The sequence below is a fragment of the Silene latifolia genome, chromosome 2, assembly GCF_048544455.1.
Source record: "Silene latifolia isolate original U9 population chromosome 2, ASM4854445v1, whole genome shotgun sequence".
Classification (NCBI taxonomy): domain Eukaryota; kingdom Viridiplantae; phylum Streptophyta; class Magnoliopsida; order Caryophyllales; family Caryophyllaceae; genus Silene; species Silene latifolia.
This window is the reverse complement of record NC_133527.1, coordinates 118,138,834-118,162,017: the sequence shown is the minus strand read 5'-3', so window position 1 is coordinate 118,162,017 and position 23,184 is coordinate 118,138,834. Positions and strand designations below refer to the sequence as shown.

At 38.9% G+C, this 23,184-nt stretch overlaps 1 protein-coding gene and 1 non-coding gene across 2 annotated transcripts; both read left to right on the top strand.

The window, feature by feature from the left end:
* The first annotated feature begins 1,661 nt into the window (after positions 1 to 1,661).
* On the top strand, positions 1,662 to 23,155 carry LOC141641227 (uncharacterized). Its single transcript, XM_074449898.1, has 3 exons — positions 1,662 to 2,686; positions 2,899 to 3,590; positions 22,539 to 23,155. The coding sequence occupies exons 1-3, from the start codon at positions 1,662 to 1,664 to the stop codon at positions 23,153 to 23,155; spliced, it is 2,334 nt and encodes a 777-aa protein (XP_074305999.1).
* On the top strand, positions 12,423 to 12,529 carry LOC141644702 (small nucleolar RNA R71). The gene has a single exon (XR_012544313.1). It is a non-coding gene; the product is annotated as a small nucleolar RNA R71 (small nucleolar RNA).
* Positions 23,156 to 23,184: the final 29 nt, after the last annotated feature.

Below are 23,184 nucleotides of genomic sequence, written 5' to 3'. Positions count from 1 at the left end.
AGTCCACTCGATCGAGTGGAGGCTCCACTCGGTCGAGTGGATGATCACTCGGTCGAGTGACCAATTTTCCAGACTTCCAGCCTTCTGGCAAAGTGCACTCGGTCCTCCACTCGGTCGGGTGGAGTTTCACTCGGCCGAGTGGATCGTCTACTCGATCAAGTGAGAACTATATAAATGCGAGGTATTATAATATTCGTGGCGCCAGAGACTACGAATAATCGGTTGGAAAATCTATCTTCGTTGTGATTGCCCTTAGTCTGAATAAGCATATCTGAAATTTGTTCATAAAAGAAGCCGGTTAAAATAGTTTGATAAAAGTAATTACAGTAAATAATAAAATTAAAGAAAAAAGATAATTATAGCACAAAACCATTTTGAGGGATTAGAAAACATTAGGAAGGCAAAAAAAAAATCAAATGAATCTTGCATTTACAAGGATATATATAGAAAATTTAGTCTTATATTTATAAGTGTAATTTATGCCTCTCTGTTTACCATGAGTTCATGCCTCTTTATTTTCTTTGTTATGCCTTTTTTTATTTGTCTTCTTATATATATTCCAAGATGTTAAAAAAGTCATTAAAATATTTATTGTGCCATCTTAATTAGGGCATAGTAACAATCTTTTATAAAGTTAATACACTCAATTAATTAAGTATAAATTATAGACAATAGATATTATAATACAAATATATTTTGAGAGATTAAAAAACATTAGGATTGCAAAAAAAATGAAAATTTAGCATTTACAATGATGTACACATAAAATTTAGTCTTTATATATATATGAGTCCACTCTATCTTTTTGAGTCCGAGAGTCCATGATACAATATCACACGTTATATTAAACAATATCACAGCTTATACTCCAAAAAAAAATTTAGTGATATTGTTTTGTAATATAATATCACACGTTATGCTACACAATATCACACGTTATACTAAACAATATCACAGCTGAAAAAAAAAATCAAAAAAAAAAAATCGTGATATTGTTTTGTAATACAATATCACACGTTATATAAAATAATATCACAGCTTACACCCAAAAAAAACTTTTTCTAAAAAAAAAATTCGAAAAAAAAAAATTTTGAAAAAAAAAAATTTTCGAAAAGAAAATTGAAAAAAAAAAATTTCGAAAGAAAAAAATTCGTGTTATTGTTTTGTATAGTGCGTGATATTGTTTTATGGACTCTTGGACTCAAATATATAGGTGGACTCACCGGATCTTGCCTATATATATATATATATATATAAGACTAATCTATGTCTCTCTATTTATCATGAGTTCATGACATTGCCTCTTTGTTTTCTTTGTTAATACATTTTTATATTTATCTTCTTATATTCTTAGGTTCTAAAAAATCATTATAATATTTATTGTGCCATATTAATTAAGGTATACTAACAATCTCACAAAGTTAATATGCTAAATTAATCAAGTATAATAATAATATTTCTTTGGAGTGAATATCATGAGAGAGATTCTAGTGAGAGAAAGTTCTGTTTTCTTTTAGGGTTTGACGCAATGGCTCGACCAAAAAAGCATAACAATAATCCCAAATTAAATTCACAAAAATAAATTTATATCTTCTGAAATAAAGGATCTACAATCGGTTGAATTGGATAATGAGATAGATATAGAGGACGATCGTCAGGAAATGACTGCAATTGGGCAGAAATCACACGGAAAAGGACAGGATGCAGCGAGTTATTCTCAATCAGTGCCACCAAAACCTCGAATTACTGTTGAGGATGTTTCAGGTGAGATTGATTATTGGTCAACTGTTGTTTATTGTTTTATTCTTGGTGCGAGGCCGCCTTCGACGGTGGTTAATGGCTTTATTAAACGCGTTTGGTCTGGTTTTTCGATTGATAAGATATCGTTCATGACGAATGGTATTTTTATTGTTCGGTTTAAATCGAAAGAACATCAACTGAAGGCGTTAGATTATGGTCCGCTCATGTTTGATAGCAAACCCGTCATCGTTAATGAGTGGAGGCCTGAAGTCTGTCTTGTTAAGCATGATGTGCAGGTTATCCCAATTTGGGTTAAGTTGCAGGGGTTGGATATTAAATTTTGGGGGATGAACAGTCTTAAGAAAATTGGTAGTGGAATTGGGAAGGTGATTAAATGTGATGAGAATACAGTCCGTAGGAATTTCCTGAGTTTTCCTCGTTTACTTATTGAGGTGAATAGGGACCAGGATTTCCCTAAGGAGATTGTGTTTGTGGATGAACTTGGGAGGGATAAGTGTGTTAAGGTTGAGTATGAATGGTTACCAATTACTTGTGATAAATGTAAGGGGATTGGACATTCACAGGAACAATGCAAAATTGAGAAGAGGAAGGATGTCCCAAGGAAGATGTGGGAACCAGTAGCTCTTAAACCAATGGCTATACAACCAGTGCTGCATAAGCAGGTGGTGACTAAGCAACCGGCCTTGGGGCAGAAGGATAAACGTAAAACCCCTATCAGTTTGCCTCTGGTGAGCCCTGTGATCACTCTTGTGGTACCCCCAGTGAGAAAAGTGAACATTCCAACACCAGCTCGAATTTTTTCTAGAATGGCTAGGACTGGTCCTAATGAATCTAGCTCTTCTGGAACTAAGGGGCCTGGGTTCACTTTTATGGATGCTCTTAACTCTGCAATCCAGATTTCCAGGAGAAAATTGGATGGAATGGGGTTTGTTACACCTAATTGATCATGGTTAATATTGGGTTCTGGAATATAAGGGGATTAAATAGCTTAACAAAATAGAAGGATCTGAAATGGTTTCTTCACCAAAATAATGTTGGGCTGTTTGGTCTTCTTGAAACTAGGGTTAGGTGTAGTAATTGGAATAAAGTGCACAATAAAGTTTGTAGTTACTAAGCAATTTGCACAAATAATTCTAGTCATAAAGGAGGTAGGATTTGGTTAATTTGGAAACCTAATTTGTTCACAATAAATGTGGTTGAGGTCACTGCTCAAACCATTTTTGCTGAGGTGGTGGATAATGTTAGAGGTAGTAGCTTCAGAATTTCTCTAGTTTATGGTTTTAATAAATTAGCTGAGAGAGGGGAGCTTTGGAGTGCTTTGATAAGACATGCTCAATGGGGGTTGGGCCTTGGGCTGTCTTTGGGGATTTTAACAATGTCATGTTCCCCTGATGAAAGGATTGGATCAGAAATCAGTTGGGCAGAAATTAAGCATTTCCAGGAAGCTTGCAGTACTTGTGGGTTGATTACTCTGAAGACTATTGGAGCATTTTTTACCTGGAATAATAAACATGAGGCAGGATCAAGGGTGTTTAGCAGGATTGATAGAGTTCTGGGAAATAATGATTGGGGTATTGAATTCCCTGACTATGTGGCTAAGTTTATCCCTGAAGGGTTGTATGATCACTCCCTTTGTATCATAAGCCTTAGGGTGCAACTTAACAGGAGACCAACACCCTTTAAATATTTCAATATGTGGGCTTTAGCTGATGACTTCTTGGATGTGATCAACCATACTTGGAGCTTAAGTATTCAAGGGACCCCTATGTTTCAATTGACTACTAAGCTGAAGTTGTTAAAGAAACCTATGAAGGATGTGAATCAGAAGGGTTTCCATAATATTGAGCACACTTATAGCCTAGCTCATAAAGCCTTGTTGTGTATGCAAGAGGAGTTGTAGAGGAATCCTATGGATTCCGAGCTGAGTGATAATGAGAGAGTGACAGCTAAGGAGGTGGCAAAGTTATTGAAGGCAAATCAGCAATGTAATACTCCGTATTTATAAGTCTTGGGGTACTCTATCGAGTAGGCCTTACTCTGTCGAGTAAGGGTAAGTTGCGTTTTAGAAAAGTTTCTGACCTGTAGGGTACTCTATCAAGTAGCCTTAGGTACTCGATAGAGTAAGGGGGTACTCTATCAAGTAGCCTTAGGTACTCGATAGAGTAAGGGGGTACTCTATCGAGTAGCCTTAGTGATCGAGTCCGTTTAATATTCACAAATAGATAGATGTGGTCGTTGGTCACGGTCGAATCAAAACACAATTTATAGCTTAACAAGCAACTCTACAATTAGTAAAGAGGCAAGTAAAGGTCGGATCCCAAGGGACGGGAGTTGAAATGAGATTTCTATTGTAACTAGTGGTGTCTAAGGGGTGTCACAAATTGGGTTGATGTAGAAGGTTACTAAACTAGAATAACAATGAAAATAAACAAGCAAGATGAATAAAAAGGGGTGTAAACAATTGATTAAAGGCACTAGGGTGTCATGGGATCATAGGGGAATCATGGGATATGATCATACAAACATGTTCTCAAATTATAAGCAAGCAATTATTGTTGTGATGGATTGAGTTGGGTTATATCTTACAATCCTAGGAAAGTTTGGGTCCCGGAGCCGAATCGATTAGATTGTACAACACCTACAAGTCGACTTAATCTTCCCTACTCAACAACATGCATGGTCTAATGAGACTCGAGTTGGGTTATGTCTTACAAGTCTCATTGAAAAGATAGGAGATGATAGTAAATGCAAGGATTCATAGGCTTAGCATTTCATCAAATATAACATGTGCATGAGTTGAGATCAAAACAAGCAAGCAAATAAGATATGAAAGCATATTAATTTAAGCATGAATCATTCCCCATGTTGGTTTCCCCTAATCACCCATTAACCCTAGCTAAGAGACTACTCACTCATTATCATGTTGATCATGCTAGCAAGGTTGTCAATCATACCAACAATATGAAACATGATGAATAAATGAAAGTAATTAACAATAATTAAAAAGGGATTAAGAGATTATACCTACTAATGATTCCAATAATAAAGCAAGAATAATAGAAGTACTTGAATGCTAGATTGAGAGGTTGTCAATCTCCCAATAATAACCCAAATAATCTTCAATTACCCAAAATAAAGGATGAACAAAAGAGAGATTAAAGAACTAAAACTTGGATTAAAACTTGATTAATATTTGATTACAATATTGAAGAGAGATTTGATTGATATTAACTACACTAATTATTGATAAGAAGAACATGCTCCTCTAATTAGACTAATGGGGTATTTATAGTGAAAATTAGGGAGGATGCATTAGGGTTAACTAAGGGCTAAACTAGTAATTACACTTTTAAGTAGAGCAAGGAGAAGCCGGTATTTTTGGAGAGAAGGGCTTCTCTTTTCGTAGCTTGAAGAAGACAACCCACGCTGTGAAGGAATCGGGCGGATTAGGTCGGGACGGCCGGATTTGGTCGATGGAATCCGAGCGGATTCTCGGGAATCCGGGCGGATTTCGAGGGGAATCCGAGCGGATTCCAGCTGGGACGCTCGGATTGTAGCTAGGTGGGACGGGCGGATTGCTGACAATCCGCTCGGATTGTCAGTCAGCGTGATACTTCTTCTTTTTCTTCCCTTTTCTTCATAAATTCCTTGGGGATTTCCTTGGGGACTCAAGGATCCTTTCTCAACATTGCTCTTCTACTATGATATGTACAAAGGCCTTCTAATCTTGTCTCTCCTTGATGCTTGGTCATTGAATTTGATCAATTTAGTCTTGTTTTGCCACGAAAATGCAAGATTCTTACTTCTTTCCTACCAAGGGATCAAAATCTCAAAGAATATGCAAAACAAAGAACTAAAGATAAGAAATGACCCAAATAAGCACTAAAAAGCATGGAAACAAGGGTAATTCGGGGGCTAAATATGCGCCAATTATGGTCACATCAAATATCCCCAAACCGAACCTTTGCTCGTCCCGAGTAAAGAGGTGACAAAGACTAGGACCAATACTAACCTATCCTAATAATATAGCCGATATGAGACAATTAGCGGGTCTCACTCCGCCCCTTCAACTCACAACAAGACAACCATGAGGTAGGATGCCTTCTTGCAAGGCAAGGTGGGTCTTGCCAAAATGGCGACACATCCAAGCATTAAGTACACAAAAACACATAATGGATGCATCTACAAAAAGAATAGCCACTCCCTCATCAAGTGGCGGAAATTATCTACAAGGGAAGCAATTCAAGGGTACACAATCCTTCATAGATGCAATTTGTTCAAACTACTAAGCCTAGAAGGATACCAATAAATCACCTCCAAAATGTGTCAAGCTAGGGTACCTTTGTCCACAATCGTTAAATGCTTTTGTCAAGAGTAGACTCCCTATGGTGTTAGAAACACTGGAGGATCGCGGAATTCCCCCTCTTGCCTAGACAAGAAGAAGGGTCGTCCCCTCTCTACCATGCACAAAAATGGATATGATGGATAAAGGGATCAATAGATGTTTGAGTTTCACTTTTGGGAGTTTGCTTTTGTTTTTGTTTTCCCCCCAATTTCTTGTGGCATTTGACATTTGAGAACACTTGCTTTGCCATTTCTTTTTTATTTTTGGCATTTCAATACTTGACAACTTTTTGCATTTCTTTTTGAACATTTTCAAAGTCACCCCAATTAGTAACGAGGGTGCCTTGTATTTGAAGCTTAGGAGTCTATTTTTGCTCCTCTTTTCTTTTGATGCATTTTTGAAAACTTTCTTTCACTTTTCATTTCATTGAACTCAAATTGATTTCTTTTTGTGCCCATTCCCTTTTGTTGACAAAAATATATGGTAGAACATGGATGATGGATGTATGGGTGCATGGTTTCAAGGGTCACCTTGGAATAAACGGTAGCCAAGGAGTTATCACACCACAAGGTACTCTTGACTAGGCCTTAAACCATGGGTCAACGGATACTAGCATGACACATCCTAGGGTGTTTTACAAGTATTCTAACAAGCAAAGTCTTAAGAATAAAAAGCATCTACTAGGGCCTATATACACTTGTCAAGCTTCCCAAGTAGACGGTTTCGCAAAATTTTCTAACCATGCAAACTACATGCCATGATGCAACTAACATATAAACATACTAATGCAAATGATTCTACCAACTAATATGACATATAAACTAAATGCAATCCTAAATTCACATTGTTTTTACCGCATCAATCAAAATAAAGCCACATAGTCATTAACATAAAGAGGAAAAAGGAGATTGGAAAGATCATACCATGCGGTCTTCAATATCCTCATGTCTCGGATGTGGCGTAGTCAATCAATGTGAACAAGGATAAAACAAACACAATATATACAAGACAATATATACGAAGGAAATGAACTTGTTTTTGGGTTTTCAATTTTTTTCAATTTTTATGATTTTTGAAATTTTTCAATTTTTTATGGGGTTTTTGAATAAGAGTTAAATGTTAGAATTCCCATCCCCACACTAATATGGGCATTGTCCTCAATGGCCAAAATGATGGAAATTATGCAAAGATGATGCATGATTTTTATACTAAATGCAATTCTATACTAAGCTATACTACATGATGCATGGTTTTTTGTTATGACGGAGAGGATAATTTAGATTACCTCCCGTTGTGTATGCATTAACTTCCCCAAACCGAGTGAGACACTATTGCTAATGTCCAAGGATGGGTATAGTTCATGCACACACTATGCTATGCATGAAACTAGTTTTGTCATTTTGGATTTTACAAATGGGAACAATAAAGAACACCTCAATGGTACCGAGGTGTGAGTCCTTTGATGTTGCTAGGACTAAACCAACAATGATCAAAATGAAATAAAAATACAAAGAGATATAGACAAACCATGGGAGTGTAGGAGTCTCCAAGGCTTGCTAGTCTTCCATCATGCTATCATCATCACCACTTCCCTCATGAGAAGTGGTCACATTGCCACTTTCCTTGTCACTTTCTTCCTCATCTTCTTCCTCATCATCATCTTCACCATCTCTTTCTCCTTCCATTGCTTCTCCCTCAATATTATCATCAACTTCTTCATCATTTCCAACAACCTCATTATCTCCCACCACGTCCCTAGATGCACCCGGAAATAAGACTTCTCTATCCGCCCAACTAGGCAAAGGACAAGATGGATCAAGGAGTCCTTGCCTAGCTAGATGTAGGAGGGGTGGATATTGAGCCAAATACGCATTTTTCCGATCTTCATGGGCTTGCTTGTGCATTGCTTGCATAAGAAGAGTCACATAGTCTTTCCCAATTTCAATTCCTTCCGGCTTGAACTCTTCATACTCAAAGGGGTAAGGTGGTATGATAATGGAAGAGGAGGGGGTTTCAAGATCACCCTTTTGTTGTTGAATGATATACTCGGCTTCTTCGGAAAGGGGAAGTAGATAATTGGTCCGGTGGACACTTAGGCGACAAATCTTCGAGGGCAAGGTGAACGATCTAGCTTCACTAGTTAGCCATCCATATTTAGTGTCAAGGGGGTTATGGGCAACCCACTTGAACTTGTTAATCATAATGTGCATATCAATAAGATGGCCACCTTCCTTTGCTTTATACTTCTTATCCTTATTGAAATTAGGATCAAAGTGCTTAGCTAGGACCGTGACTAGCCCGCCATTGACAATAACGGTTGTGCCCTTCTTCCCATTATCAACATTAAGCCATCTATCAACCAATAGCCTTAAAGAATTGTAAGGCTTGGTGTGAATTCTTCCGATATTCAAAGCCGATTCAAGGAGAATAAAATCGAGTCTTGTGAAATGATTGGTGTCTTTCCTAGCAATTATGGTATTTCCCACAACCTTGTGCCATACTCTTATGCCCGGATGATGGACCAAAAGAGCACGACATGCATGAAAATCCTCAAATTTCTTCCAGGAGATTGCCTCCCAAAGAGGCTCGGGGTCATACTTCCATAACTCTTGAAATAGCTTTCTTCATCACTAAGACCCAAAATTTCACCCAATTCCTTAAAGGTAATGCGTCTACTAACATTAGCTAGACGAAACTCGATATTTTCCCTATTCTCAACTTTGGTGACTTTCAAAGAACTTAAAAATTCCAAGACAAGGGAGGGGTATGTCAATTCCTTTGTTTCAAACAATTTCTCCAACCCCAAGGCTTTGAAAAAGGCTTTTGTTTGTTCAAGAACACCCAATTTTTCCAAGGCATCTTTACATATGAATTTGGTGGATTGAATAGATTTCATAGCAAACTTGACAAAGGTATTTCTATGGGTATCGTAAATAAAAGTTACCTCCGGATAATGCAAAAGTTGATTAATTACCGGAGTAGAGGATGTTGATGGTCCCATAGAAGGTTGATGTTGTTGATGCACTTCCAAGTTTGGTGTTGCCACCACCATAGCCAAAGCTTTCTTTGTTTGAAGAGCCTTTTGCCTTTGTGAGAGTGCCTTAGCCTTTGGTGCCTTGGTTGCCTTTGTTGCACCCTTAGTCCTTGCCATTGATGAGCTTAACCAAGAAAAGAATGAAAAATCTTCAATATGTAGGATGCCCAAATCGATTTGAAGGTGAAAGGCTTTGCCTTTATGAAAACAAAAATCGACTCAAAGGTTGAAGATTTTGTTCTTGGTTTTGACTTTTGTTGAAGATGGAGTGATTAAATTGTTGTTGGAAGGGTGGTTTGATTTGTTTTTGTTGAATGTTGTTGAGGGTTTTTGTTTTTATGATGGAGAGGATGAGGGTTTTGATGTTGTGGGTAGTGTTTATGAATGAATGAGTGAATGAATGAAGGTGGGAGGGGTTATAAAGGGACCGAAATTTTCAAAACTGCAGGGGCAATCCGTGCGTATTAGGTACAATCCGTGCGGATTCTGCTTCTTCAATCTTTGCGAAATCTCGCCTAAAGACGGGCGGATTTGGTACAATCCGCTCGGATTGTCTGAACACGGGACGGGCGGATTTCTTCAAAGACGGACGGATTTGATCCGAGAGATTTTTGCTTGTTTTCCTCGTTTGCAAAGACGGGCGTCTTTTTTACAAGACGGCCGGATTCTTCAAGACGGGCGGATTTTTTGGAATCCGCTCGGATTCTTTAACAGTGGGAAAATTTCAAATTTCAGCTCAGTTCAAGACGGGCGTCTTTTGTGCAGGACGCTCGGATTGCATAGGACGGGCGGATTTTTGGGAATCCGCTCGGATTCTGGTCCTTTGTACCCGGATTCATTCCATTCGTGCACAATGCATTTCCCTTTACCATTCTTCCATTCTTCTTCATTTCTTGTGTTCTTCATTGTGGGGGCATTTCTAAGGCATGGATAGCCTAGGAAATTCCCATCCCCACACTAAGGTAAAGCACTACACATCAATTGAAGTCATTAGTCCCTCCCTCACTTCTCTCTTATATGACAATTATTTTGATCAAAGTAAATAAAAATCCAAAAATGACAAAAATGCAATACAAGAATTGAAATGTAAGTTAGGGAGTTAGAAATATTTACAAGTGGTGGTTTAGGGAGGACTCCACCAAACTCTCATTCTTGATGAGATGTCAAGGGGGCATGTTCAAGGTGTTGTTGATGTTGCTCAACACCTTGAAAAAGTAATCAAAAGCTTGTTCATTATTGTGGTAGAGGTCCTCAATAGACCGTGCCCCTTGTTGTTGATCATGATCGATGGCATGCCCAATGTAGGGATTAAAAATCCCTTCAAACTCGTCGTCCCAAAGACCACAAACTTCATTGAGTTGATCATTGAAAATCTCTTGCTTAGATGGAGACAACTCTCCCAATTTCTTCTCTTGGCCAATGAGGCCATCCTCTTCCTCCTTGGTTGATTTTGATGAGCTTTGCAAGCTCTCCTTGTCACAATTCACTTGCTCTTTGAATGGAGCATCTTCAATTTTCTTCCTCCATTGGAGTTCCGGTTTCTTCCTTTCATCTTTTCGGCTATAATGATCAATCATGAAACATGGCTCATGCAAACGAGGAGCTCTCATGGTCTTGTCAAGATTAAAAGTTATGCTTTCATCTCCCACTTCTAGAGTGAGCTCTCCATGTTTCACATCAATCACCGCACCGGCGGTGTGTAGAAAAGGTCTTCCTAGGATGATTGGAATGTTGGAATCTTCCTCCATATCAACAATGACAAAGTCCACCGGGATGAAAAACTTCCCAATTCGCACGGGGACATCTTCCCATATCCCTAATGGTGTCTTCGTCGATCTATCGGCCATTTGAAGTGTGATGTTGGTGCATTTGAGCTCTCTCATTCCCAACCTTTTACTCACCGAGTACGGCATGACACTCACACTAGCCCCTAGATCACATAAGGCTTTGTTGATCGTCGTGTCGCCAATGGTACACGGTATTGAGAAGCTTCCCGGATCCTTTAACTTTGGAGGTGAACTCCCTTGAAGTATTGCACTACTCACCTTAGTGAAGGCGATAATCTCAAGTTTGCGGATCGACTTCTTCTTTGTGAGGATATCTTTCATGTACTTTGCATAGGCCGGAACGTGGTTGATTAATTCCGTGAAAGGAATTGAGACTTCTAAATTTTTCACAATTTCCATGAACTTTCCAAGTTGATCATCAAATTTGGGCTTGGCTTGACGACTTGGAAAAGGAAGTCTAATCACAATGGGCTCCTTCTCTTTGGCCTTGTCTTCATTTTTCTTTGAACTTTCTTCTTTTGATGATTCTCCATCTTTGGAGTTTTGCACAATTTCTTCCTTTTCACTAGCTTCCACAACTTCATCCTCAACTTGCTTCTTCGGTGCTTCATACCTTGTACCACTTCTCAAGTGAATGGCACTAACCGTTTCATGTCTAGGGGGATTACTTTGAGGTGGTAATTGCCCCTTTTGTCTTTGTGAGCTTGAAGATGCTAGTTGAGTCAATTGTGTTTCCAACATCTTGGTGTGAGCTAGAATGTTGTTGATGGTGGTTTCTTTTGCTTGGCTATCTTTTTGCATTTGGGTGAAAAATTCTTGTTGATTCTTTTGCATTTGGAGGACCGCTTTTTGGACATCAAAGCCTTGGTCATTTTGGTGATTGTATGGATTTTGATTTTGGTAACCTTGGTTTTGATTGTAAAAGGGTCTTTGATTTTGGTTTCTCATGGGTGGTGGAGTGTATGTTGTTTGAGGGTTTTGAACATTTTGGCTCTTGTATGAGAGATTTGGATGGAACTTGGTGTTTTCATTGTAAAAATTCGAATAAGGGGTACCACTTTTGTAAGCTTGGAAAGCATTAACTTGTTCGGTTGTTCCCCTACACTCACTTGGGTCATGACCCAAAGTTCCACAATTCTCACATATCCCACTTGGGATTGATGAGGATGCCGTCATGGCATTGACATGATGCTTCGATGATTTTGAGTTTTCCTCAAGTCTAGCCATAGCTTGTTCAAACTTCAAGTTGATTGTGTCAATGTGAGCACTAAGTTGAGCACCCAATTGAGTAACGGAGTCCACTTCATGCTTTCCTCCTCTAGTAGCCTTGCGAGGTCTACTATATTGTGAATTATGGACCGCCATTTCCTCAATCTTGTTCCATGTTTGATTGTCATCAACTTCGGTGAACATTCCATTTGATCCCATATTGAGAATGTTCCTAGAATCTTCATATAAACCATTCCAAAATTGTTGCACCAAAAACCATTCGCTAAGTCCATGGTGAGGACATGAGCGACAAATACCTTTGAACCGCTCCCAAGCTTCATACAAAGACTATTCATCCCTTTGCTTGAAACCCGTAATTTGAGCTCTTAGCATGTTGGTCTTTTCCGGTGGGTAGAATTTTTTGTAGAAAGCTAGAGCCAACTTCTTCCAAGAATCTATTCCAAGGGTGGCCTTATCAAGGCCCTTCAACCATTGCTTTGCGGTGCCGATTAAGGAAAAAGGAAATAAGACCCATCTAATTTGGTCTTTAGTCACGCTCGTTTGAGAGATAGCATCACAATAATCGCAAAAGGTTTCCATATGAGAATGAGGGTCCTCACTAGGCATTCCCCCAAATTGGCTCCTCTCAACTAGTTGGATGAAGGCGGACTTGGCAATAAAATTACCGGTGAGATGTTGCGGTGTAGGAGTACCATTTGGTAGATTGTCCTCGGTGGGTACGGAGTGTGACGAGAATTTTGGCATTGTAGGTGGATTTTGTAGGGTATTGTGTAATGGGTTTTCTTCTCCTTCTATTGCGAAAGGATTGACAAACTCACTAGTGGGTTGAAAAACTTCACCAACACCTCTCAAATTCCTCCTAACAAGTCTCCTATTATTCGTCAAGGTTCTTTCGATTTCACGGTCAAAAGGTAACAAATCACTTTGTAACCTTCTAGACATGCAAAATATCAAACAACTCAAAAACAATTAGAACAAACCTTGAGGATTTTTATTTCCTCAAGGCGAAGAAAGACACAACTAATAACAAAAAGGAAATCTAAATCAAACAAACACCGTCCCCGGCAACGGCGCCATTTTTGATCGAGTCCGTTTAATATTCACAAATAGATAGATGTGGTCGTTGGTCACGGTCGAATCAAAACACAATTTATAGCTTAACAAGCAACTCTACAATTAGTAAAGAGGCAAGTAAAGGTCGGATCCCAAGGGACGGGAGTTGAAATGAGATTTCTATTGTAACTAGTGGTGTCTAAGGGGTGTCACAAATTGGGTTGATGTAGAAGGTTACTAAACTAGAATAACAATGAAAATAAACAAGCAAGATGAATAAAAAGGGGTGTAAACAATTGATTAAAGGCACTAGGGTGTCATGGGATCATAGGGGAATCATGGGATATGATCATACAAACATGTTCTCAAATTATAAGCAAGCAATTATTGTTGTGATGGATTGAGTTGGGTTATATCTTACAATCCTAGGAAAGTTTGGGTCCCGGAGCCGAATCGATTAGATTGTACAACACCTACAAGTCGACTTAATCTTCCCTACTCAACAACATGCATGGTCTAATGAGACTCGAGTTGGGTTATGTCTTACAAGTCTCATTGAAAAGATAGGAGATGATAGTAAATGCAAGGATTCATAGGCTTAGCATTTCATCAAATATAACATGTGCATGAGTTGAGATCAAAACAAGCAAGCAAATAAGATATGAAAGCATATTAATTTAAGCATGAATCATTCCCCATGTTGGTTTCCCCTAATCACCCATTAACCCTAGCTAAGAGACTACTCACTCATTATCATGTTGATCATGCTAGCAAGGTTGTCAATCATACCAACAATATGAAACATGATGAATAAATGAAAGTAATTAACAATAATTAAAAAGGGATTAAGAGATTATACCTACTAATGATTCCAATAATAAAGCAAGAATAATAGAAGTACTTGAATGCTAGATTGAGATGTCAATCTCCCAATAATAACCCAAATAATCTTCAATTACCCAAAATAAAGGATGAACAAAAGAGAGATTAAAGAACTAAAACTTGGATTAAAACTTGATTAATACTTGATTACAATATTGAAGAGAGATTTGATTGATATTAACTACACTAATTATTGATAAGAAGAACATGCTCCTCTAATTAGACTAATGGGGTATTTATAGTGAAAATTAGGGAGGATGCATTAGGGTTAACTAAGGGCTAAACTAGTAATTACACTTTTTAAGTAGAGCAAGGAGAAGCCAGTATTTTTGGAGAGAAGGGCTTCTCTTTTCGTAGCTTGAAGAAGACAACCCGCGCTGTGAAGGAATCCGGGCGGATTAGGGTCGGGACGGCCGGATTTGGTCGATGGAATCCGAGCGGATTCTGGGGAATCCGGGCGGATTTCGAGGGGAATCCGAGCGGATTCAGCCGGGACGCTCGGATTGTGGCTAGGTGGGACGGGCGGATTGCTGATAATCCGCTCGGATTGTCGATCGCCGTGATACTTCTTCTTTTTCTTCCCTTTTCTTCATAAATTCCTTGGGGATTTCCTTGGGGACTCAAGGATCCTTTCTCAACATTGCTCTTCTACTATGATATGTACAAAGGCCTTCTAATCTTGTCTCTCCTTGATGCTTGGTCATTGAATTTGATCAATTTAGTCTTGTTTTGCCACGAAAATGCAAGATTCTTACTCCTTTCCTACCAAGGGATCAAAATCTCAAAGAATATGCAAAACAAAGAACTAAAGATAAGAAATGACCCAAATAAGCACTAAAAAGCATGGAAACAAGGGTAATTCGGGGGCTAAATATGCGCCAATTATGGTCACATCACTTAGTTACTCGATAGAGTAAGGGGGTACTCTATCGAGTAGCCTTAGGTACTCGATAGAGTAAGGGGGTACTCGATCGAGTAGCCTTGGGTACTCGATCGAGTAGCCGGTTTTACGGGGAGTTTTCTCGGGTTTTGTTAATTATGCGATTAAGGTATATAAGCTTTGTCGTCATTATTCTAAATCACTTTTGCAAAACCTAAATTACTGTTTAGGAGAGAAAGCAAGCAAGTTCTTCATCCTAATCGCATTATTAGCAATACCCGGAGTTTGGAAGGTCAGTTCTTAGCGTTGATTATACCGTTGAGTTCCTTGCGTCGAGGGTAAGATCTATGTACCCTTTTTATTGTCTTTCCTTTGATTTGGTTAAACCCTAATTTACAGATTTGGGGGTTTATGTGTAGTATGTGACTTGGTAGCCTTTATATGTTGTATGATAGGAGGAGGGTTCATAGAGGAAGCTTTTTGATTCAAAGAAAAGAGAGACCGTCGATTGTGTGCTTAGGGCAGGATTTCTACTCGTATTAGTCCCATAATGGGATATTGGTTGATGTATTGTATTTGGTTGTTTGATATAATAATTGTATTGTGATTGTGGTTGTGATCGTTGTTGATGGTTCGCGAGGCGTGGCCTCTACCGAGTGGGGTCACTTGCGGGAGTGGCTTCACGCCCTAGTTTCGCTTCCGTGGAACCCGCCACGGAAGGGATGTGCACATTAATGGACAGGGTTATCGCTCACTATGTGGAGCGGGGATTTGGTGGGTACGGCTGCGGTCCCCCATCTTTGGCGTGGTCGGGTCCGGTGGACGATCGGTGATTGAGATTGTTGGGATTGGTGTGGTTGTGTGTGTGTGTGACGGTTAAGTCGTCTCTGTTTATCTTATTGTTGATATATTGAATTGTGTGATTAGTATCTTGACCCGTTTAAATGTTTTAAAATCGTGGTGATCCATTCGGGGGTGGTGAGCGATTATTGAGCGGTGTATGATATGACGCGTATGGGATAGCCGGGATGAGTCATCACGTGGCAGTTAGAAGTCTTCATTTGTGTCGACGGTGTCTTATAGCTTTGATAGTTTTAGCGAGAGACCGTCGAGAATGTTGTATTTCAGTTTATTAGTTTTGGTTTTGATCATGTAATCACTTAAACTATTTACTTTTAAATATGTTTCTTTATTGTCTTATGAATATCATTGCCTCGGGTAACCGAGATGGTGACATCCTTATACCTGAGTGGTCCTGGTAAGGCACTTGGAGTATGGGGGTGTTACAAATGGTATCAGAGCGACGATCCTGAAACCTGTAACCAATGAATCTAATGAACCTAGGGAGTCTAATTAAAATGAACCCGGGGTAAAGGTTGTAGGAGCTAATGCAAAGACTCGGGAGACGTCCTAAAGTCGCGAACTCGCCCTACAATTTTGAACCGGACACCATGGGATATGTGTCGGGATCGTTATGTGCTTATTGTGTGCTTTGTGTATCTATGTAGTAGTATGTTGTATGAATTGATGGATGCATGCATGTGGAGGATGGGGGATCTGAGTTGAAAGATGATGATGACGTGAATTGTATGATGGTTGATTGTAAAGCATGAAAGTATAATGATTGATACATGTAATTTGGCATGTTATAATTATGTAAGGAAAAGTGTTATGTTTATATATATATGTATAAAGCGATGCGTAAGTATACATGTTGTTGTTGTCGTTTTGAGTAAGAGTACAGAAAGTTGGGAGTGTGAATTGAACATGTGTTGGGTGAATATGTTGAACGAATGTGGTGGATAAATATGTGGCATGATGGATGAATTAGTGGAAAAAGATGAATAATCGTTGTATGATAATATGATTTATGATTAAGCATGTTATATAATGAAAGTTATTTTATAATGTTGTTATGCTAGTAACATGTGAATAGGGGACTTGATGTCATGTATTTGTGATTTTGTTTACGAAAAGTGATAGAATAAAAGCACGTGGGAAGCCATGATTGGCAAGTTAAATGAATTATGTGCATGATAAATGTTATTGTTTGGCTTTTGGTAGGTCGTAACATGTGGTTAGGGATAGTGGTTTTACAAGTATTGAGTCGCTTTTATTCGCTTTGTTGATGTTTAAGTTGTTTGAAAGAGAAAATCGAATAGTTATGTCGTCTGATTACAGCAAAGTTGTCTTTAAACTGTTATAACTTGAGATGTATAAATGATTTTAATGTGATTCCAATTGGAGGTGATAGCTTGTTCTTTTACGATTCTAACGATATGTCACACGCCCAAAACGACCAAGTAATGAGTGAGTTATGACTGTTTTACGAAAACTGGACAGTGCTGAGAAATGCGTAGGTACTCGATCGAGTAGCCTTGGTACTCGATCGAGTAGGGGGTACTCGATCGAGTACGTCAGTTACTCGATCGAGTGTCCCTGGTAATTTGTTTTACGTGCTTCTGATCTTCACCTACTCGATCGAGTAAGTCCCTTACTCGATCGAGTGGCCTGAACTCGATCTAGTGACCCCTGTTTTGGGTCATATGCTTATCTTTTGACATTCGTTGCATATTATGTTTAATTAAAAGGTATTATTTTGCTTATTTATGCACCGTTTTACATGTATGTTGATCCTGATGCGTAAGTTACCCAATCTTATGATGTAAAGAGTGGCACCTATGATGAGTATGAGTTCGGTGGGGAGAACATGATTTATATGTGTTGTGATAGGTAGAGGAAAAAGAAAAGGAAGATTGGTAAGGCTTAATTGAGGCATATAGCATGTTGTGCGAGACGAGATGAGTGACATGGTTGTATGTTGAGTAATGAAATGTAAGTGAATATGGGCAAGGGATGATGTAAGTTGAAGGAACGTGAGAACGAAAAGATTGAAAGAAATGATGTGGATAGTAGCAACCTGAGATGTATAACAAATTATGGAGGGAGATGGTTAGAAATAGTGTAGAGTAAGGATATATGTAATGAAAGGTCGTTTTAGAGGAATTGAGAAGAGTGGTATATATTGAACTTAATGGAGATATGTCGCGACGTGGATTTGCAGATAGTGTCTGAGTTTAGAAATTTGTGTTATCGAGAGACGAAACTAATGTGTGATTTCCTTGGGCAATTAACGGTATAAAAAGAATTTTGATTTCTAGAGATGTAAAAAGGGAGATGTAATTGTTTGAACTTTAAACGTTGATTTTTAAGGACAAATTAGTGATAAGTGTGAGTGAGTGGAGTGATGAGAGGGGACCCATGGTAAGGAAGAGTGAGATAATATCGATAAGAAATAATGAGATTTGAGTTTTGGAGCGGTAAAAAGGTAATTGGAGCACTGAAGAGTTAGGTAGAAGGGATAAAGAGTTGAATGGTTAATGGATTTTGTCAAGTGTAAAAGAAAAGAATGAGGGGAGTAAAACTAGGAAAATGTTGACCGGAGTTATGTGACATAAAAGTAAGGAATCGTCGAGATGTATGATACTATCAGGAGTAAGTAAGTTAATGCTTATACGAAGTTTCGGGACAACATGATTAATCATGAGTTTCGGGAATTAAGGGAGTAAGAAGTTGGTAGAATATCCGCATGATATGAGATTTTGAGTAGAGAGTTAGATAATGACACAATTAAGGATAGTATTGGGAAGAATGTTGAGGTAGTGTTGTTGATGGATTTGATGTTCGTTATTTGGGATGCTAACCACATATAGGAAAGAAATCGTGATGTTTAGAGATGAGTGTAAGAGGTTTGATGCCCGGACAGTGGTAGTGTTATGGTTTGTGACTAGTGATTAAGGGTGACGGTATATTAGAAAAGCAGCAATTCTAAAGAGATTGATTTTGTAGGGACAAGATTGATAAGTATGGTTATGAAAGAGTATAAGATGTGGTTATATGAGGCGGTTGTTAGTAGTTGAGTATTAATGGTGTGGCTACATTTGGCAGAGGGTGATGGATATGCGAAGGGGAGACTATGTTATGAGGTGTATACGAGTTAAGCTCGGGTGAGAGGTAACTTTTAACAGGTGGTAACTTACGTGATCGGGATTGATTTGGTTGGATGTGATTATGGGTCTATGTCATATATAAATGTTTGTGTGAGGTTCTGACCTCACAAGAAATGGTATGGTGTGATAATTATAAGTTGTTATCGAATTTTTCGTAATACATGTTGGATACGAGAACGTAAAGGAAGGATGTTTAAAAAGGTAATAATTTGACTGTTTTGGCATGACTAGTTATGCTGTCTCTCGTATTCATGGTACATGTCAATCGTGATATGGTAAGGGGATGATATTCACGAGGTTATTATCTGTTTAATTCATAAAATATGTTGTGTTATGATTTACTAAAGTGGATTTGAGTAAGTTTTTCCTTGTCCGAGAAATTATTCGAGTCGGTATTTATGGGAGTTGTATGCGATCGTGATGACTATCGATGTGGTTGTGGTGCCTCGGGTGGTGATCCGGGCACGATATTTAGTGTTGTGATGCGGGTATTTTCGCAATGCGGTGTGGCTGTTGGTGGCGGTGTTGTGATGCCGTCACCGGTTGTGGTGGAGTAGGCAGGATGATTATGATTCGAGTTTCAAAGCACATAGTGATTATACATAGATTGTTGTTTTGTTTGATGTTGTTCCTGCGAGTTTCGGTTTGTGCGAGATAGATAGGCAGTTGTCTTGTTTATTGATGTTTTCTTTACCTGGTTAAGTTGGGAATGAGGGTAGAGTATGATATACATAGAGTTGTATATGTTTTCGTTGTTGTCATAGTATAGTGATATTACGTTAATAGGACACGGTTGTGAGAAGTTGTTCTGATAATTTTGATCTTGTTCTAGATAAGGCTTTAGTGGACATGGTAATGGCAAGTGATTCGTAAAACACGTGTGGTAATGACCTGAAAAATGCAGGTGGTCCATAATCCTTTGTTGAGACAGTGAGTGTAGGGTGTTGGGGAAATTAGTGTCATGTTAAGTTACGTTTGAGTTTTGCGATAATGAAGGAAAGAACTTGAGGATCTAGTGTGAGTATACGTAACGAGTGTGGATCGTGAGTTATGCTTTTGGGAGATAGGTTCTTTACATAGAGAGGTATGTTGTTTTGCAGAAATAATGGAGAGTTAGTATGGTGATTTTGCTACGAGCCTTATGGTATAGGTTAGGGGTGTGCCGAATGAGTGAGTTATGAGAAATGTTTAAGTAAGAGAGCCTTGGATATATGCATGGCAGTGTTTAGATTATAGGTGGTTATCTTTGACATGCGGTGGTGATGAGGATAATGAGACGATATAGCTAGGATTTAGTATTAGTGAGTTACGAGGACGTAACATTTGTCTTAAGAGGAGTAAGATGCGATAAAAGAGAGTTTCATGGTGGTGCATGTTGTAATATAATTGGAAGTAGAGTGTTAGCGTAGCGTAAAGGAGGGATTTGTTTTGTGGATGATACTTATAAAAGGCCATGGCCGTGCTTGTAGTAGTGTGATGCTTCGGAGTATGAGAATATTTTATATAATGTTGACAGTTGAAGGATGATGTTGTGAGTCTGAGTAAACTTCGAGGACGAAGTTCCTTTTAAGGGTGGTAGAATGTAACATTCCGTTTGATGTCTATGAGTGTCTTGATTTTGGATTTGATAGTGGATGATATTATGGAGCTAGCAGTGTTAGTGGATGGTGGTTGGTTATGTACGAAGTTGGTGTCGTGAGAGATATATATGTGGTGGATACGATATCGTGAGTCATGTTAAGGAAGTAAACATAGTTGGTGGAGTGGGTGTTAAGAGTTCATGTTTTATGTTTGGTCGAGTTTTTGAGTTCTTAGTTATGTTGTTGTGTCTTGGTCGAGTTAGTATGGTTGTTTTTAGAGTATGGGTTGAACTTCGGGGACGAAGTTCTTTTTAAGGAGGGAAGACTGTAATACTCCGTATTTATAAATCTTGGGGTACTCTATCGAGTAGGCCTTACTCTGTCGAGTAAGGGTAAGTTGCGTTTTAGAAAAGTTTCTGACCTGTAGGGTACTATATCAAGTAGCCTTAGGTACTCGATAGAGTAAAGGGGTACTCTATCAAGTAGCCTTAGGTACTCGATAGAGTAAGGGGGTACTCTATCAAGTAGCCTTAGATACTCGATAGAGTAAGGGGGTACTCTATCGAGTAGCCTTAGGTACTCGATAGAGTAAGGGGGTACTCTATCGAGTAGCCTTAGGTACTCGATAGAGTAGGGGGGTACTCGATCGAGTAGCCTTGGGTACTCGATCGAGTAGCCGGTTTTACGGGGAGTTTTCTCGGGTTTTGTTAATTATGCGATTAAGGTATATAAGCTTTGTCGTCATTATTCTAAATCACTTTTGCAAAACCTAAATTACTGTTTAGGAGAGAAAGCAAGCAAGTTCTTCATCCTAATCGCATTATTAGCAATACCCGGAGTTTGGAAGGTCAGTTCTTAGCGTTGATTATACCGTTGAGTTCCTTGTGTCGAGGGTAAGATCTATGTACCCTTTTTATTGTCTTTCCTTTGATTTGGTTAAACCCTAATTTAGAGATTTGGGGGTTTATGTGTAGTATGTGACTTGGTAGCCTTTATATGTTGTATGATAGGAGGAGGGTTCATAGAGGAAGCTTTTTGATTCAAAGAAGAGAGACCGTCGATTGTGTGCTTACAGGTAGGATTTCTACTCGTATTAGTCCCATAATGGGATATTGGTTGATGTATTGTATTTGGTTGTTTGATATAATAATTGTATTGTGATTGTGGTTGTGATCGTTGTTGATGGTTCGCGAGGCGTGGCCTCTACCGAGTGGGGTCACTTGCGGGAGTGGCTTCACGCCCTAGTTTCGCCTTCGTGGAACCCGCCACGAAGGGATGTGCACATTAATGGACGGGGTTATCGCTCACTATGTGGAGCGGGGATTTGGTGGGTACGGCTGCGGTCCCCCATTGGCGGCGGCTGGTCCAGTGGACGATCGGTGATTGAGATTGTTGGGATTGGTGTGGTTGTGTGTGTGTGTGACGGTTAAGCTGTCTGTTTATCTTATTGTTGATATATTGAATTGTGTGATTAGTCGACCCGTTTAAATGTTTTAAAAACTGTGGTGATCCATTCGGGGGTGGTGAGCGATTATTGAGCGGGTATGATATGACGCGTATGGGATAGCTGGGATGAGTCATCACGTGGCGGTTAGAAGTCTTCACGTGTGTCGACGGTGTCTTATAGCTTTGATAGTTTTAGCAAGAGAAATCCGAGAATGTTGTATTTCAGTTTATTAGTTTTGGTTTTGATCATGTAATCACTTAAACTATTTACTTTTAAATATGTTTCTTTATTGTCTTATGAATATCATTGCCTCGGGTAACCGAGATGGTGACATCCTTATACCTGAGTGGTCCTGGTAAGGCACTTGGAGTATGGGGGTGTTACAAGCAATTTCTTAGTCAAAAAGCCAATATGCAATGGATTGAAGATGGAGATGACAACACAACTTGGTTTCATGCTTCCATCAAAAGAAGGAGATTTGATAATAAAGTGCTCCATATTACTGATAACAAATGAGTGCTTCATGAAGAGCCTGATGATGTCAATAAGGCGTTTGAACTGTACTATTTGGAGTTGTTGGGGTCTGCTAAGGAGATTCAACCAGTAGATACTCAAGTGATCGAGAGGGGGAGGATGGTACAAGATAAACATTATGATATATTGCTTAAATCAGTTAAACCTGATGAAATAAAAGCTGTTATGTTTTCTATTCCTGGAACTAAAGCAGCAGGTCTTGATGGCTACTCTAGCCAGTTCTTCAAGGATTCTTGGGAGGTGACTGGTGGAACTGTAGTTAATGCTGTGATGGATTATTTTGAGCATGGAAGGTTGCTGAAACAAGTAAATCATACTATTATTACCTTAATTCCCAAGGTTGGTATGCCTAAGTTGGTGACTCAGTTCAGACCTATAGCATGTTGTAATGAAGTCTACAAATGCATTACTAAATTGCTATGTAATAGACTGAGTAGTGTGTTGCCAGAGTTAGTGAGTGACAGTCAGAGTGCCTTTGTTAAAGGACGAGATATAGTAGAGAATATTTTAGTATGTCAGGACTTGGTTAAATTGTATAATAGGAATAATTGTTCTCCTAGGGTGCCACTACTACAAAAAAAAAGCCTAAGAAACCGGTTGAAAATGACATAAGAAACCAGACTATAACCGGTCTATATCTA

Excerpts from the sequence above, each read along its gene's own strand:
- LOC141641227 (XM_074449898.1), top strand. The coding sequence starts at position 1,662 with ATGACTGCAATTGGGCAGAAATCACACGGAAAAGGACAGGATGCAGCG. Across the intron at positions 2,687-2,898 it reads AGAAAATTGGATGGAATGGG|TCATAAAGGAGGTAGGATTT; the intron begins GTTTGTTACACC and ends AAATAATTCTAG. Across the intron at positions 3,591-22,538 it reads GAAGGATGTGAATCAGAAGG|AGCCTGATGATGTCAATAAG; the intron begins GTTTCCATAATA and ends TGCTTCATGAAG.